At 68.0% G+C, this 17,292-nt stretch overlaps 1 protein-coding gene across 1 annotated transcript; it reads right to left on the bottom strand.

The window, feature by feature from the left end:
• Nucleotides 1-1,457: 1,457 nt before the first annotated feature.
• Nucleotides 1,458-15,384, bottom strand: USP43 (ubiquitin specific peptidase 43; the record flags this gene model as incomplete). The annotated part of the gene is made up of 15 exons (XM_082007951.1): nt 1,458-2,266; nt 2,347-2,484; nt 3,070-3,228; nt 3,652-4,000; nt 4,164-4,293; nt 4,390-4,467; nt 4,721-4,824; nt 5,592-5,703; nt 5,818-5,980; nt 6,776-6,899; nt 6,975-7,110; nt 7,434-7,526; nt 8,512-8,600; nt 12,348-12,488; nt 14,875-15,384. 15 exons carry the CDS (start codon nt 15,382-15,384, stop codon nt 1,551-1,553), a joined length of 3,042 nt encoding a protein of 1,013 aa, XP_081864077.1. The 3' UTR covers nt 1,458-1,550.
• Between the last annotated feature and the right edge of the window lie 1,908 nt (nt 15,385-17,292).

Below are 17,292 nucleotides of genomic sequence, written 5' to 3'. Positions count from 1 at the left end.
GGCATCTCTCAGAGCACCTACCACCCTCCAAATCCAACAGCCTTTGGCAACAGTGGCAAAGCACCGGGCAGCACGGCCACCCCTCCCGGATGACCCCCATCCCCACGGCGTGGCATCCCGTGGACACGGGCGTCCCCTGGCACTGCATGGCTGGTGATGGCTGGTGACATCCCACAGCCAGGGACATCCCAGGGCCAGTCACAGCCCGTGATCAGCAGCAGCCCGTGGTCGGTGCCCTGCTGCAAAGCGGGATCACAGCCTCGGCACTGGCAGCAGCACAGGAGGGCCTTAGCCTGGAGTAGCCCTCCAGCAAGGGATGGTCTCCACCTTCATCTCCTCCTCCTCCACTTCCACTCAATCCTGCTTCCTCCATCTCTATGTCCATGTCCACTTCCAGCTCCTCCAGTTCTACCTCCATCTCTGTCCCCATCTCCTCCATCACCTCCACCTCCATCCCACCTCCTCCACCTTCAGCTCCTCCACCCCAGTCCCACTTCCTCCACACCCATCTCCATCTCCTCCACCCTGACCCCACCTTCACGTCTACTGCCAGCATCCTCTTCCTCTCCTCCACATCTGTCTCCATCTCCACTTTGATTCTACCTCCGCCACCTCCATCCCTGTCTCCTGCTGTGGCTGCACCAAGTTTCCCCAAACATCCCTGGCGGGCACAAACCCCCAACCTCCCACCAGGCACACAGCCACCACACCGGGACAGGATCTGGCCACCACCGATCCCCGGCCGATCCCCACCACCCCAACCCACAGCACACACCGCAGCACCAGGGCAAGCACCGATGGGACGTGAAGCCCTTCCTGCCCCTGGATTCGGCCCCATGGCCGGACGCTGCCCCCAGGCACTGCACCGGGCTCCTTTCATGTGTCTTTATTAATAGAAACCGCCGGCGGTGGGGCTGCAGCCCCGGTACAAAAGCTGGCTGGAGGAATCACGTATTGCATAGACCTTGGTGTGGGGGACCCACCTGCCCCCCAAAATAGTCACCTTTTAGAAAACAAAAAGCATCTCTGAATAAAACTCTCCTGGTACAATAAATACTCTCGCGTCTCAGAGCTGGCCGAGCCAGCGAGCCCGCGCGTGCCCACCCACCCACCCGCCTGTCCACTCCCTGGGGAGGCGAGTGGGCAATGCCCCCAGTTCAGGACATGCCGGGTTGGGACGCCCCTGGGTTCAGAGCCACCGGTTCGGGGTGACTCAGGTTTGGAATGCCCCCAGGCGGGGATGCCCTGATTTAGGAGCTTCTGGTTCAGGGTGCTCCCAGTTTGGGATGCCCCTGCTTTGGGATACCCTGGTTTGGGACCCTCCAGTTTAGGCTGTCTCCAGTTAGGAGTGCCCCCGGGCTGGGAAGCTCCCAGTCTGGGAGCCTCTGGCTCATGATGGCCCCAGGTCGGGATGTTCCCAGTTCGGGGTGACCCTGCTTTGGGATGCCCTTGTTTGGGATTACCCAGTTCAGGACCCCGTGGGTCGAGACACCCCCAGTTGGGGAGCCCCAGCTGGGGGGCCGTGGGCAGGGGTGCCCACCAGCTGTGGCTCAGAAGCTGGACTCGGGCACAGCCGGACAGTGCAGGGAGCCCACGGGCTGCTGTCCCCGCTGCAGCGTGGCCCCGGGGGGACCCCCAGTGGGCAGGCGAGGTCCCCCCGTGCCCCTGCCCAGCGAGGCCGAGCGCCGCAGGCCCCTCTCGGGGCGCAGGGGCAGGCTGGCCGAGCTCTGCGAGCGTGCCACGTCTGCCGGGCTGGGGGACAGGTGTGGGGGGGGGACACCCACATCCCCCTCTGGCCGTGGCAGCCCGGGGTGGCGGAGCCCTCCCGTCCCCTCCCCGCTCCGCCCCGGGCTGCTCTGGCTTCTGGGGGGCAGGCGCAGGGACCCCTCAGCACCGGCGCTGGCAGCTCGCCGCAGCCCAGGCACGCGGAGGGGCCAGCGGGGGGCTCGGGGGCTGCCCGGCTCCTCCTGCCCCTTGCCGGGCTGTTTCGTGGGGCTGGCTGACGTGGGGCTGGGGGCCAGAGGGGTGTCGCGGCTGCGGTCCCCACCCGTGCCCAGCGGGAGGAGGGAGTGGCGGGTGCAGCGGGGCCGGCGCCCTGACTCCAGGTAGGCCACCAGCTCCCCCGGGACCCCCGGCCGGCCCCGCTCCTTGCAGGCGAAGGACCAGCGCGGGGGCACGGCCCTGGAGGGGCCAGCGGCGGGCGAGAGCTTGATGCTGACGCTGCAGCCCTGGACCCCCCGCACCGAGGGTCTGGCCTCGAAGCCACCTGCAATGACAAAAATAGCGAGTGGGAGGATCTGGGAGCTGCCGCGGGGTGCCGGGCTGGGGAGGGGTACTCAGCGTCACCTTTCTCCGGGGCGGTGGTGGCATCGGGGGTGCCGGGCAGGGAGGGCCGGGTGGCCGAGGGGCGCGAGGCCGCGGTGTCCGGCGTGCTGCCACCCAGGCGGGCCAGCCAGTGGTCCGGCAGCGAGGAGGCCGTGGAGGCTGTGGGGAGTGGGAGGCTGGGCCGGGCTGCGGGGCGAGGGGTCCTGCCGTGCCCCCGCCCCAGAGCGCTCAGCAACGGGGCAGCACCAGCTGCGCGTTGCATGCGTGTAGACATGTGCACAACCCGGGGCGAGCGTGAGCACGCCACGCTGCCTGCGATGCGCGGCTGCGGTTTTAAGCACCCATGTGTGTGCTTGTGTGACAGCACATGCCCTCCACAGCGTGCAGCTCCGTGCACATACAGCACACATGTGGCTGTACTGTGCACGCACAACACTGCACGCTCACACGCGTGTGCACGTCTGCAGGCGTGGCTATGCTCCATGTGCGTGCACATCTGCTGTACTGCCCACGCAAGCCCACATGTGCGCGCACCTGCGCTCTGCGCGTGGCGTGGGCGTGCGTGCGCCATGCTGTGTGCGCGAGCGCTGAATGCACGTGCGTTTGGCTGTGCTGCAAGCGCACGTACGACACCCCGTCTGCATGCCGTGCCACTACAGCCCGCGCGCCCGTACATGCACTGAGCCGTGCCCTGCGTGCCCAGGGCAGCAGCCTCGGGGTGCCCGGGGAGGTGGGGGTGCTCACCCCTGACGGAGCTGCCGGCCGACCACGCGGGCGCGGCGTTGCGGCGCTGGTAGAAGAGGATGTAGGCGCTGCGGGTGCTCACCTCCGCCTCCTGCACCCGCTCCACCCGGCTGTCGTCGTAGCTGTACCACTGCCCGTCCAGGGCGTTGCAGCAGTAGGCTGGGGGCAGGGGGTGAGGGGGGGACACAGGGGGTGAGGGGGCGATGCGGGCTCTGCCCTGCCGCCCCCCAGCCCCAAGGTGCAGTGGGGAGCAAGAGCCCCACGGTGCGGGGACAGCCGGGGGGTGGGAGGCTGCTGGGGGGCCATGCCTGCCCCGGCGCGGCTGCAACGCCATCCCGCACGGCCCCGGTGCCCGGCTCCCTGCTGCTGCGCCCCACGGCAGACACCCGTGACGTGTCCCCCAACTCCATGCTGTGCCCCCCCAGCAGATCCCCAAGGTGCCCCCCAACCCCATAGCATATCCCCCTAACCCCATGTTGTGCCCCACAGCACAAGCCCTGCAGTGCTCCCCAAGCCCCATGCCATGCACCCTGAAGTGCCCCCAAATCCCACGTCCATGCCCCGAGCGCCCCGGCCACTCACCAGTGTAGTGGCCGCCCTGCATGCTGCCATGGTGGTTGCAGACGGCGTACAGGTCGTAGAGGTAGTCGCGGGGGCAGCTCGGGGGCAGGCAGAGGGGGGGCTGCCAGGGCGCCCAGCGCCCCAACAGCTGCCCACCGGCCTGGCCCCGCTGCGCCACGTGGGGGGCCATGTCGAGACCCCGCAAGGGGAACCTCACCAGTGTGGTGAGTTTATGCCGGTGCTCAGCTACCTGGCGAAAGCGCTTGAGGTGGATGATGAGGATGTCGGGCAGCGTCCAGAGGCTCAGCTTCACCGTGCCCTGCTGGGGCACCTTGCAGTGCGGGCAGCGCCAGGCGTCGTCCGGGGCCAGCTGGGGACACCACATGCCACGGCCACCTCCCTCCCCAACACCCCGCTCCCACCTCCAGAGCCACCCCTGGCACTGCCAACTGGCAGGGCTTGCCCCTGGCAGCGGCTCTGCCGGGTGCGGGCAGGGTGCCCGCTGTCTGCGCAGCTGGCGGGGTGCCTGGTACCTGCTCCTCCTTGGTGTAGAGCTGGAAGCACTCGTCCAGCGTGCAGCTGTGCTGCTGCCGGTGCGCCTGCTGCTGCAGCCGCACGCTCTCCGCATCCTGCACCACCTCCTCCTGGATGTTGCCGAAAAGGCTGCGTGGGAGGGGGGCATGACACGACACCAGGGAGGTGAGGGAGGGTGACCTGGGTGCCTGGCGGTCCTCCCCACCCCGGGTGCAAGGGACTCACCGCTCTTTGGTGCTCACGTCCCACTCCACTGTCAGCTTCACGTGGGGAGGGCCGCCCGCCCCGCTCAGCTGCAGCGCTCTGGGGGCGAGGACGAGGTGAGATGCACCCCAAAGCCCCCCATCCCCACAGGCTACCTCCTTGCCAGCCCACAGTGGCAGGCAAGTATGGCCACTGCGTCCCCGAGCAACACCCATGGCGGGGACATGGGGCTGGGGACCCAGCCCCTGGTGAGCAGGGTGGCCACCTGCGGCCACCGCCGGTGACACCACTGGCCACCCCTGGGGAATGAGGGGACATCTGGGGACAATCCCATCCCCGCGGGTGCCCTTACCTGTCGACGGCGGGGTGGCAGAGAGGGCGGGGGTCCTGTGGGGACAGGTAGGCGCAGGGGGCTGAGCGCCCAGCCAGGCGGATGCGGAAGAGGGCTTCCGTGCCCTGCAAGGGGAAAGGGGGCTGTGGGGCTGGTTGGGGGGCAGAGCTCCCCCTGCCCTCTGGCATCGCCCTGGGGGGAGCCGTGCTTTGTGACAAGGGACAAAAAAAGCCCCCAAAATCAGATTTCTTTGGTCCCCGTGGCCGACCTGGCAGGGGATGCCCATGGGGGACGGAGACACGGGGCTGGGGGATGACCCGTCCCGCTGGCTGCAGTGTGGCTGGGGGGCAAAGGGGCAGCTGGGGGACACCAGCGCCTCTGGGGTGGTGGCACCTGAGCGCTGGGGAGGCTCTGCCGTGGGAGCTGGGTGGCACTGCAGGCACCCACGGTGGCAACACAACCACCCACAGGGCCACCACAGCCACCCACAGTGGCAATGTAGCCACCATCAGCCACCTGTGGCAACAAAACAACCACCCCCAGGGCCACCACAGCCACCCACTGGGACACCATGGCCAATGGTGACAACATTGGCTACCTGTGGTTGACAACAGGATCACCCCCAGGGCCACCAGAGTCACACCATGGGCCACCCACAGCAACTCTGCAGCCAAACACAACTCCACCAGAGTCACCCACAGTGACACCACAGCCAGTGATAGTGCCACCGTGGCCACCCACAGCTCCCCCACAGCCACCCATGGAGACACCGCAGCCACCCATGGAGACACGGTGGCCACCTTTGGCTCCTTACCCACCGCGGCCACGGTGGCCACAGGTGCCAGCAGTCTCGGCCGAGGAGGGGACAGCAGTGTCACCCGCTCCGGCTCACCTGCGCCCGCACCTCTCCCCGCAGCAGGGCCCGCAGCTGGGCCAGGATGCTCTGCTGCAGCTGCTCCCAGGAGACGCCCCGCTCCTCCCGCAGCACCAGTGGCGGCCCGAACCTGGGGGCAGCAGGGGACACGCGGCTGAGGGGGGACACCCCCACGCCCCCTCCCGCCGGGGGCGGAGGAAGGAGGGCAGCGCACAGGCAAAGCGCAGGCAGGACGGGCAGGTACCTGGCGAGTTGCGGGCCGGCGCCCGCCGTGTTGCAGAGCAGCAGCAGGATGCGGCCACCCGCCCCGCGGTGCAGGCAGTCGGAGGAGCGGGCAGCGGCGGGCAGCTGGCGCTGCCCCTCCGGCTGGGTCCCCCCGGGGGAGGCGGGCAGGCTGCGGGGACACCCTGCGGGCAGGACAGGGCCGGGGTGAGCGCCCGTAATTAAGGGGCTCTCGTTCAGCACCGACAGGCACTAATTAGTGCACGGGCTCCTTCTCCCGTGGCCACGTCCCCGCGGGGACCCCCCTGCCAGGTCCCCTGCCCGCTGCCGGGGCTGCCTGTGCTCCCCTGCCTGCGGCGCTGCCTCCGGCACCCTCACACCTCCCACCAATCACAGCCCAGCCAATCACGGCAGAGCATGCCTGCCTCCCAACCAATCACGGGCAGGAGGGGAGGGGCAAAACAAGACTACCACCAATCCCTGCAGAGCACACCTGCCTCCCAACTTTCACAGCAGAGCACACCTGCTTCCAACCAATCATGGGGCTTGGGGGGAAGGGAAAACACGGTTCCCACCAATCACAGCAGAGCACACCTGCCTCCCACCAATCATGGGGTAGGGGCGGAAACAAGGTGGGAACCACCCACCAACCACAGCATGAGTGCCAGGACTCCCACCAATCACAGCAGAGAGGACACAGCTCCCACCAACCATAGCAAAGCACACCTGCCTCCCACCAATCACAGCAAAGCACATCAGTCTCCCTCCAATCCCAGAGGAGAGCAAGCTGCCTCTGACCAATCACAACAGGCAAGACACCAGTCCCCCCCCAGCACACCTCCCAGCCACCAATCACACCGGGGGCACCACCGCCTCCCACCAATCCCAGAGAAGCTCCCGCCTCCCCCCGCACAGCGCCCGTCCCACCCCCCCCTCCCCGCACCGTACAAGCCGCTCCCGGGACGGGCGGGGGGCGGTACCTGTGCGGCGGGCGGGGGGCGGCTGGAAGGCGTAGAGGGGCGCCCCCTCGCCGGCAGCACCCAGCGCCTCCGCGTCGCCCAGGGAGCGCAGGAATCCCCGCGGGGACACCTCGGCCAGGATCACCTGCGGGACGGCACCCCGCGCCCTCAGTGTCCCTCGGCGTGGGGGCGTCCCCCCCCCGCGTCCCCCCGCCGTTACCTGCTCCGGGGGGATGCGGCCCTCCCGCGCCACCATCTCCCGCAGGTCGGCCACGGTGCCGAGCAGGGGCACGGCCAGCCCCACCCGCACGAACCGCCGGCGCTCGCACTGCAGCACCAGGGTGACGTTGAGAGCCCTGGGGACACCGGAGGGAAGCACAGGCATGCCTCAGCGCGGAAAGCCACTGCGCACCGCGCTGAGGCCCGACGCCACTCGTGACCACGCCGGTGAGATCTGCATCCCAGCATGGCGGCTCCAAACTCCGGGGCAGCGGAGGCTCATCGGACACAGCTGCTGGGCGGTGGCCGTCACTTGTCCCAACGCTGCCACCACCCCCCGAATTAATTATTTACCCCGAAATATGCAAATGACTCCCCTCGGAGCCAAAACCCCGCTGGCCGGCAGCCATGCCTCTCGCCATGGCGGCGAGCGGCTGGGGAGGAACGGGGCTGGGCTCACCTGGTCTGGCGCAGAGGGATGGGCAAGGAGACGCACAGGAAGGGGTCGAAGGTGTTGCTCTGCTTCAGGCAGTGAGGGCACGTCAGGGAGGACCTGTGAAACATGGCCAGGGCACATCACCGGCATGGGGATGGCACCCGCAGAGCCCCCACCCTGGGGCTGCAGCGTCCCGCCACCGGTACCGCACCCCGGGTACTGCATCCCACAGGGCTCAGACAGCCCCGGCATCACGCAGGGTTTGCACGACCTCCTGCCAGGGTGAGGCACCACAGCCCGTACCTGCCTGCCCTTCCCAACGGTCTTGTTCACTCTGAAACCTAACAAGGGCACCTGCAGAAAGCGATGCTAGAGAAGCCAGAGTGAAATCCCTGGGCTGGGAGGTCTCCCACTCCCATGGGTGGCTGTGGCCCCGATACCCCCCCAAATCCTGCTTCCCCTCCCAAGGGCTCGCATCGCCGAGCCTGGGGTGGCTTCTGGCTCCTGGAGGCTTTGGGGTGACCCCAACCCACCCAGGTGGGGGTTAAGTGGGGACAACACCTTGGGGTGCTGGGAAGGGACAGGACCCCTCCTCAAAAGCGGGATGGTACCCTCACCAGCACCGCAGGGCTGGATCCAGCCCCCCCGGGGCTGCACGCCCAGCCTGCCAGCACGGGGCCGGGGGCAGCACCCAGCCCAGCACCCTTCTCAGCTAATTACTGGGAGCCGCAGGGCTGAGACGGGGGGGAGCAGGCAGGACACCCCGCTCGCTGCCATGTGGATTCAGGCTCCAACCCTCCACCTGTCTTTTTTGCCACTTGCAAAAATATTTGCTGGCACTCAAAGCAGACTAGGCAGTGCCCTGAAACCCCCCGCTCCGCGTTTCGCCCCCCGCTGTGGCCGCACCGCCAACCAGGGAAGCGGCTCCCGTGCCCGGGCTGGGTGGGATGGAGCCTCTCTGCAGGGATGGGTACTCCCCAGCTCAGCCCTCCCCTGGGCTCGCGGCATCCAGCCACCCGTCAGCAAAGCCCCTCCAGCACCGCCCGGGGCCCGCTGGAGGATGAAGCCCCCGGCCGGGCAGGATCCGGCCCCCCCTGCTCACCTGTACTGTGCCTGGAAGTGGCTCTGCACGAAGCTCTGCCCGCGGGGGAGAGGGGAGCTGCCGGCACCGCCGCTCCCATCCTTGCCGGGCTGCGGGGGCAAGAGACAAGCGGGGTAAGCGAGGCACCGGGGTGACGCCCCACCCTTGAGGGGTTGGGGACACGTCCCAGTGAACCAAGCCCAGCTTCGGTGTCCCCCCGGCATGAGGACGGGCTGATGGTGACACCGAAGAGACCCCTGCCCAGCACTACCGTGCCCTCCAGGCTCCCTGCATGCCTTCTCCTGGGGAAATTTTGGGGTACATCCCACTCACCAGCTGTATGGAGCAATAAAGGTTAATGCTCTGTCCCCATCCCTGCCCCAGCACCGGCTGTGGGCAGGGGGTCTGCAGCAGAGAGACCCCCAGGGGCCACCCAACACAGCCTCGGTGTCCAGAGCTTCTGGACACTGAGGAATTGGAGCTGGGAACGCGTTCGAGCCCAGCTGAAATGCTCCAGGAGGGAAAACCCGGGCGAGTCGCCTGGGTCGGCTTATCCACGCCGCAGCACGGGCTCCTCCGGCAGGGGAGGGCTTGGGCGGGGGGAGAGCCAGTCCCCTGGTGACATCCCCTCCAGGGAGCCCCAGCACCCATGGGCACACACCTGCAGGGTAGGCAGGCCTGGCAGGGAGCTGCCCACAGCACCCTGGCACCCACTGTGCCGGCACAGGCACCCATGGGTGCCGGGAGCAGCCGTGCTGAGGGGAGCCGTGGCATGGGTGGGCAAGACGGTGGGATGCTGCGGTGGGCAGACATCCATGTGTCTGTCTGCGTGTCCGTGTGTCTGCGAGACGAGCTCCGCACGCAGCCGCCTGAGGCAAACGCGGCCGGGCGCGAATTAGCCGCATGCGAAATCACCAGAACCGGGAGCTAAAATAAGCCCTGGCTGGCGCCATGGCCGCCTGGGAGAGCGGCCCCGCGGCTGCGCGTTTCCCCAGCACCTTTACCAGCCGCAAGGCCAGGCGCGGCGCCCGGCGTGTCAAGCCCAGGCACAGCACCCCGGCACAGCACCCCAAGCCCAGGCGTGGCACCCAACATGCCGAACCCTGACATGGCCCCCCGGGTGCCCTGAGCCCAGGCATGGCACCAGGCGCAGCACCCCGCACCCCGACCCAGTGCCCCAGTGCCGGGCTGTCAGGGGCCCGGCGCAGGTGGCGGGAGCAGCGCCGTTCCACCAGCACCCTGCGAGCTGGCAGGGGAGGCAGCTGTGGGGAGCGCTTGCTCCGCTGCCGACCCATCCCTTGGCCACGTCCCCACGTCACTGTGCCCCTGGCTCAGCCCCCGACGGTGGGGGACCGCCTCTCCCCCCACACTGCAGGCACCTGAGCTCTCCCTGGGCCCGATCCGGCATCTCCCGGCACCCTGAGCCACCGCAGCCAGCCGTGCTCCCCGGCTGGGTCCCCGCACCCGTTCCCCCTGGCAAGCCCGCGGCACGTCCCCAAGCAGCAGGAGCAACACCGGGCCCCCTTCCCCTAGAGAAACCGGCTCCTCCACGGGCCGGACGCCCCTCGGGGTGGGCGAGGCGCCCTGCGCGAAGGATCCCTCGCTCCATCCCCCCTGCTTGGTGCACGGGGAAACTGAGGCATGGCCTCTGCTCTCCCTGTTGTTGGCAGGGACTGACACCGAGGACAGCACTGGGCTGCCTGCGTCCCTGCCACCCGCTCCCAGGGCCGGCACAGGATCCTTTCCTCCGTCCCGAGGAAAGGCAGGATGCCTGGCAGGGAGGCAGCCGCCTTTGCCAAATTCGGGGGATGCCAGCAGCAGCTGCGGGAGGTGAGACGTGCCACGCACCCAGGACGCCCCCCAAGAGGAGCCAGGTCCTCTGCTCCACTCCGTAGGGAACGGGGACACTGGGACGCGACCATGTTACACAGCCAAACCTGCTTGGTCAGGAGATACCTCCTTGCCCGCATCCTGCCTGCTGCCTGCCTGCCTGCCCGCTGCCCTGGGAACCGCAGGGAGCCCCCGGCCCCACACACAGAGGACAGGAGACACCAGCTTCATCCCCTGCTATGGGCACACGGAGCCTGATGGCAGAAGAGACGTTGCACAAAGGAGGCTCAGTAGCTTGGGAAAGGATTGGGCTTTTTTGGGGTAAGAAGAGGAGTTTTTGGTGTCATGATGAGCAAGACTGAAAATCAATGAGATATTTGGCCAGGAGGTGGATTTCCCTTGTGCCATCTGCTGGCACCGGGTCCTGCTGAGCCTGACGTGTCCTTACAGTCTGCCCGGGGCCGGGGTCCATCTGGTGTGGCACAGAGGGGACCTGGACTGTGTCTGTGCCCCACGCAGCCCCCAGAATCCCCCCAAAACCCCAGGGGATGCCGCCTCCTCCTCCAGCGCTCCCGGCAGACAAGCCTTGGTCCCCACCCGGGTGGCCCCAGAGCCCTCATGGGCACCCATCAAACAGCCAGGAGGGTATTTGCACCCCTCCAATCTGCCCGGCTCCGTGCCCTGGACCACTGACCTCCTCGTCATGCACTTCCCACCAGCTGAGCATCCCCGGTCCCTGAGCCTCAGCACGGGTTCGGCCAGGAGCGAACCGTCCCCCAAATCCCCATCCTTCGCTATTGGTACGCACCCTCCTCCCCCAGCCCGGGCGACCCAAAACCAGGACGGGTGTGTGTGTGCCCAGCTCCATCCAGACACTTCAAAGCCGTTATTCAGGCTCACGAACCCCATGGGCCATCGCCTCCCCGGGGACATGGGCACACGGGAGCCGCTCGGGTGGCACCCCCCGAAAGGGGCCAAGATGGGCAGGCGGCCCGAGCATTGCCAGGGGTAACCGAGGGCACCGCCGGCGTCATGCCCTGGCCCGTGGCACACGTTGGCACCTCACATTTAAGAAGCGAGCAAGGGGAGCTGCCCGCTGCCAGGCTCTCCCTAACAGCCTGGGGATCTGCACGCCATCGGGGAAAGGCTGACAGGGCTGAGGATGGCTCAGCTCAGTGCAGGGGTGGCTACAGCCCCAGGACGCCACAGGGCTGCGGTTCAGCTCATGGTCCAGCTGTGGTCCCCGGCCAGAGGCTCTGGGGATGGGCGCTGCCTCCGAGCTCTCCCAGGCAGGATGGGCACAGTGAGGCTGGAGGCCAGGCAGGGGCTGCCCGCAGAGTCCCCGACCTGCGTCCCTGGGGCAGGAACCATGTCACCACAGCCACGATGCCCCAAGCTGGGGACAGGGAGGACGACGCTGCTCCCGGGACCTCCTGCCCAAGGCAAGCATCACCCCCAAAGCAGGGACAGCAGGCGGCTGCGCCAAACCGGCACGGCAAACATCGGCTGCACAAACCCATCGGCTGCAACAGGCAACGCCCCGGCAGGCAGGCAGCAGGCAGGCAGCAGGCAGGGCCAGAGCGATGCCATGAGCGCAGACGGATGCAAGGAGACTTAATTGCTGGTTTTGCCAGCAGCAAAGCCGCCGAGTGCTGTAATTACGACCAGCTTAGCTGGAGGCGGGGAGGGACGGTGGGGGGTGGCTGGATCTCCTCCCAGCCGAGCAACCCCAAGAACCGGGGTGCCCACCAGAACCGGGGTGCTCAGCTGGATAGGCTCCTGCCAACACCCCCATGCTCTCCCAGCATCCCAACCGCCCTGCCCAGTCCCACAGCACCTGGGCCCCGACAGCCTCCCCACCATTCACCAGCCAAACCACATCACCTGCATCCCCATCCCATACCAGGGTGGGGGGACAACTCCAACCTGCCCCCTCCCAGGACATCTCAGCATCCCCGGTCCCAGTCCTGGTGTGGACATCCCCCCCCGAGCCAGGGTGTGCAGCCACCCCAGCGGGGGCCACCCACCTGCGGGGGGACGTGGGCCTGCTGGACAGGGGAGCCGGTGCCCAGGTCCTCGTGCATGCGGTCCAGCAGCCAGAGCAGGAACTCGAGGGCGTCATGCTGCGCGTTGCCCCGAAACTGCGAGCTGTGCTTGGAGACGATGTTCTGCAAGAGAGGCGCAGGGAGGGCGCTGAGCCTCGGGCCACGCTGCCTGGTACTAATGAACGGCCGGTTCGTTAGCGCCCATCACAAAAACCCATCCCTGCTTCCTGCCTGCAACAGCATCTGCCCTCGTCCTGCCTCTGCAGGGTCACCGCGGCCAGCCCAGGGACAGCAGAGCAGTGGGGACACCGGCACATGTGGCCAAGACAGCAGCTCTGTGGCCCATCACCATGGTGTCCCGGCTTTCAGCTGCCAGGATGAGGCCAGGAGGGGACAGCTTGCCGTGGGTGAGGGGACAGAGCACACCCCAGCAAAGCCCATACGGGCAAGTCCAGCCCATGGGGACCTGCCAATGTCACCCGCTCTGCACGCTCCGACAGCATCAACTCAGTGCAAGAGCCGGGGAAGGCAATTCCCAGCATTGGGATTACCCGGCAGGTAGCAGCTCTCCCCCAGAGACCCTGCCTGCACCTGCTGCCCCATCACCAGCAGCCAGCCCAGTGCCTGCCCGTGCCTCAGTTTCCCCAGCAAGGCTATGCTGGCGGTGCTAGCCCAGCCACCCAAGTCCCTAGAAGGGACGGGGGTTGTTTGTACAGTCAAGCAAACATGTGGCCTGTGGGCAGGGCAGCTGCCAGCTCTGCCCGCCCTGCCCACACAGGCAGGAGGAAAGCCCCTGAGCAAACCTCCTGCATCCCAAAATTTGGGATGCTCGGCACATCGGAGCCCAGCACTCAGCACCCTCCAACTGAAGCGGAGCGGGTGAGACCAGGGAGGGGAAGCAGAGATGGCCCTGATGGAGCCATGTGCCAGGAGGGTCCCGCCAGCCACCCCGAGGGCAGTGCTGGGGAGAGGGTGCTGCCTGCTCTGCCAGACTCTGCCCCTCCACAGCAAGCCCTGCCAGCTCCTCCTCGCCCCTCTCCTCCTTCCCCGCAGCCCCACAGGGGGTTTCCGGGAGGTGCTGACAGGGCTCCCCAGAGCATCCCCCGATCTCACCCTCCCCTCACCTCCCCAGAGGCAGCCACTGGAGTGATGAAACCATGGGGAGCTGCAGTGGGAAGAGCAGGGCTGGGAATGCTGTGGGGCCAAGGCCGTGCTCGGGGAGGATGAGCCCATCAGGGTGCCATCAGGCTACCAAGCAAACACTGATGCCGGCTCCCTCACCAAGCCAGCTGAAGTCCCAGCGGTGCCACGTGCCTGGGTTTCGGGTGGCCCCGGGGGCTCAGCTGGGGGTATGTGACACCAGCAGATGCCAGTGTGCCACCAGCCCGCGAGAGCTGTGTGAGTAGCTCCTGGGGGGAGCAGCATGAGCCAGGATGCATGGGGCTGGGAACCCCGCTCCCTGTGGGGAGCCCAGGGAGGGGGCCCAGCGAGCACCCCAGAAGACAGAGCTGGGGGTCCCCCAAGGACTCATCTCCGAGCCTCGGACGGTGGTGGCTGATCAGGGCCAGGAAAAGCACAATTTTAGGAGTTCAGCCCCAAAACCAGCACCAGGAGAGAGAAACCCCAACCATCCGTGTGGGTTTAACCAGCTGATGCAGTTAAACCCCGACCATCGATGCCGACTCTAACCAGCACTAACCGTGCCGGGCCAGGACCTCCGGCATCACCACAGTGCGCAGACCCCCGCGGGCCACACCTGCCCCCGGCCCTGCTCGCAGCAGGATAAGCATCCCGGCACAAGCAGAGGGAGCAAGGCCACGGCAGATGGGCTTCAAGCAAAATGAGTCGCAGACTCGGCTCTTATTTGAAAAATCTTATTTAGACAGATTAAAAGAAAGAAAAAAAAAAAGGTGGAAATTCATGGAAGATGCAGAAAACCGCCCGGAGGGAGGAGATTCAAAGCAAGGGTTGGAAGTTTTGGGGTGTTTTTTGCTCTGTGCGTAAAGAGTGCGTGCGTTTGGAGCGGAAGGCACGGAAATACTGCGCCCAGCGCTGCAAGAGCCGGTTACTTCGCTGCACGAATTAAAGGCAACGAGCACCTCGCTACCCCCGGAGCACCCCCTGCGCCCCGGCAGGCCCTGCGGGGTGGGTGCTGCCACCCCCCAGGACGTCACACGCACTCAGTGACGGGGCCTGAGGCCACCGAGTTGGGCTCCCGGGGCACCATCCTGTCTTAGCCCCCACCACAGCCAGCACCCCGGTCGCCCTTACGGTTCCGTGGGGTGGCCGGCGCGGGGAGCTCGCCCACCCAGCGCCCGTCAGAGCGCAGGGGAAGGCAGCCCGGCCGGAGTGGGTGACGGCAGCGGGGCTGGGGGGGACAGCGGGGCTGGAGGCGCCTGGCAGGGCAGAGTCCACGGGGAGGATGAGGGAGAGGAGCGGGCGATGTGAGCAGGGGGTCCCGTGGGTGTGGGGGGCGCCGCGGGGGTGCGCGGGCCGGGCGGGGCCGTACCTTGAACTCTGCGGAGAGCTGCGGCGTGTAGTCGCGGGTCCAGAGCGCGCGGACCAGCGCCGCCAGCCGGTGCGTGACCTCGGCGCGGGTCCCGCGGGCGCGGTAGCGGCCCAGCGCCAAGAACTCGGCCAGCGGCGCCGTGTTGCTCAGGCACTGCACCACCGCGTTCATGAAGCAGGTGTTCCCGTGGTTCCGCAGCCCCTGCGCGCCCGGCGGCCGCTCCCCCCCGCTCCCGCCGCCCCCCGCCGCCGCCGCCCCGGGCCGCCGCCGCCGCCGCTCGGCCCCGGGGCCGCCCCCCCGGAACCCGCCCTCGTCGTCCTCGGGCGCGGCGCGGCGCCGCCCGCGGCCCCCGGCCAGGCGCGCCCAGGTGCGGAGCAGCCGCCCGGCCAGGCTGCCCAGCGAGCGCAGGCCGCGCCGCCGCCGCCCGCCGCCCGCCCGCCGCCCCGCCGGGCTGCCCCCGCCGCCCCGCCGCCGCCCGGGGCCGCCGCCGCCTCCCGCCGCCGCGCTCATGGCCCCGGGCGGCCGCCGCCCTCCCCCGGCCCCGCCGGCCCCGGCCCCGCCGCGGCGCGCATGGCCCGGGGCGGGCGCTGGGCGCCCCCGGTGCCGGTGCCGGTGCGGGGGCCGGAGGCGCCGGGCGGGCGGTTTTGTGCGCGGCCGGCTCCTCCCCCGGCCGGGCTGGTGCTGGGAGAAGGGAGAGGGAAGGGAGCCGGGAGGAGGAGGAGGAGGAGGACGGGGTGGGGAGGGGGGTGGCGGGGAGCTGCCGCGGGCGGCACGGGCGGCCGAGCCGCGACGTTCCCCCGGGCTTCCCCGGGAGTCCCAGCCATGGCCCCCCGCCTCTCGCCAGGGCAGCACCCGCCGTGGCCCCGGGGCTTTCCCAATAGCCCCAGCCATGGCCCGCCGGCGCCATGGGGGGTCTCAGCATCGCCGTGAGCTGCCCCACTCCTGCCACCTCCGGGTGCTGCTCGCTGGGACACTGGGACGCTGCTCGCTTCTGTGCCCCCCCCCCGAGGTTTTGGGGCCCGGTGGGCTCCCCACACACGGAGCCGCAGAACGAGGGTCGTCAGCCCGGCGCTTCGGCTGCCTCCTGCCAGCCCCACAGCGGCTGGTGCCAAGTGCGGGTGCTCTTTCGGGGTCCAGCAGTGCCCGGCTGGGGAGGGATGGTGCCACCTTCCCCCAGCCACAGGGATCAGGACCTGAGCCCTCCCTGGGTGGCCGGGGGACACAGGATGGCCGAGGCCACCAGGTCAGCTCCCTGCTCTCTGCCTGCAGCACGCCCAGCAGAGGCAACCCACTGGGCTTTTGAGAAGTGGTTTTCATAGAATCATAGAATTTTGGGGTTGGAAGGGACCTTTCAAGGCCACCTAGTCCAGCCCTTCTGCCATGAGCAGGGACATCTTCAACTCGATCAGGTTGCTCAGAGTCCCGTCCAGCCTGACCTGGGATGTTCCCAGGGATGGGGCATCTCCCACCTCTCTGGGCAACCTGGGCCAGGGTTTCACCACCCTCATTGTGAAACATTTCTTCCTCATGTCTAGTCTAAATCTGCCCTCTTTTAGTTATAAACCGTTACCCCTTGTCCTATTGCTACAGGCCCTGCTAAACAGTCTGTCCTCATCTTTCTAGCTGGATCAGTCCCCAGTCCAGCTGTATCTGTCCCACGGCACCATGGCGGCACAAGAAGGGAGACTGCAGCAGGACCGGCTATTTCAGCAGCAACTCGCCATCAGCTCCACTGCAACCTGGCAGCAGCGCGTTGCTCTTCAAACAGCTGTGGGAAACTCAAATCCCCCAACCAAGTCCAACCACATCAGGCCGGGACCCGCTCGCCTCTGCCAACAACCCCGAGCCGAGCTCTGGCCCAGGACTGCTCTGAGAGCTCCCACCAAACCGCTGAGATAGCCCCGAGCACGGCAGGGCTGCCCTGTGTGCCGACGAGCCGGGGCACGCCCCGGGCAGCTGCTGTCCATAACCAGGGCCAAGGGGCTGGGGAGGGACAGAGCGGGAAGGAGGTCCCTCTGCCAGGCAGGGGTGCCACTAAGTGTCACCTTGCTGCGGGCCAAGGGGTGTTGCGGTGGCCCCATTGCGGCCACATGGCTCTTCTCTCCCTGGGGAGCGGCCGAGGCTGATGCTGAGCCGGGGAGGGGGTCCCTGGGGTGCTGAGCTCGGCTGTGGGGGCTGCGGCCTCTGTTCCAATCCCTGCAGGTCCCAGCAGCACCCAGCAGCATCTCCCCTTCCCTCAGGGAAAGGGTCTGCTGTGCCAGGCAGCTGCCCCACCGCCTTCCCTGCCCCACACGGGGATGTGCTGCAAGCTCGGCCCTGGGGGCAGCTGGAGGTGACGCGGGTCCAGAAGAGATGGGGCAAGATGGTGGAGGAAGGGCCAGGAGGTGCTGTTGGATGTCGCCATCCCTCCTCCCCGGG

This window comes from Phaethon aethereus, assembly GCF_964289735.1.
Source record: "Phaethon aethereus genome assembly, chromosome: 18".
Lineage (NCBI taxonomy): Eukaryota > Metazoa > Chordata > Aves > Phaethontiformes > Phaethontidae > Phaethon > Phaethon aethereus.
Note: the sequence above shows the minus strand (reverse complement) of the source record. Positions and strands in the feature narration are given on the sequence as shown.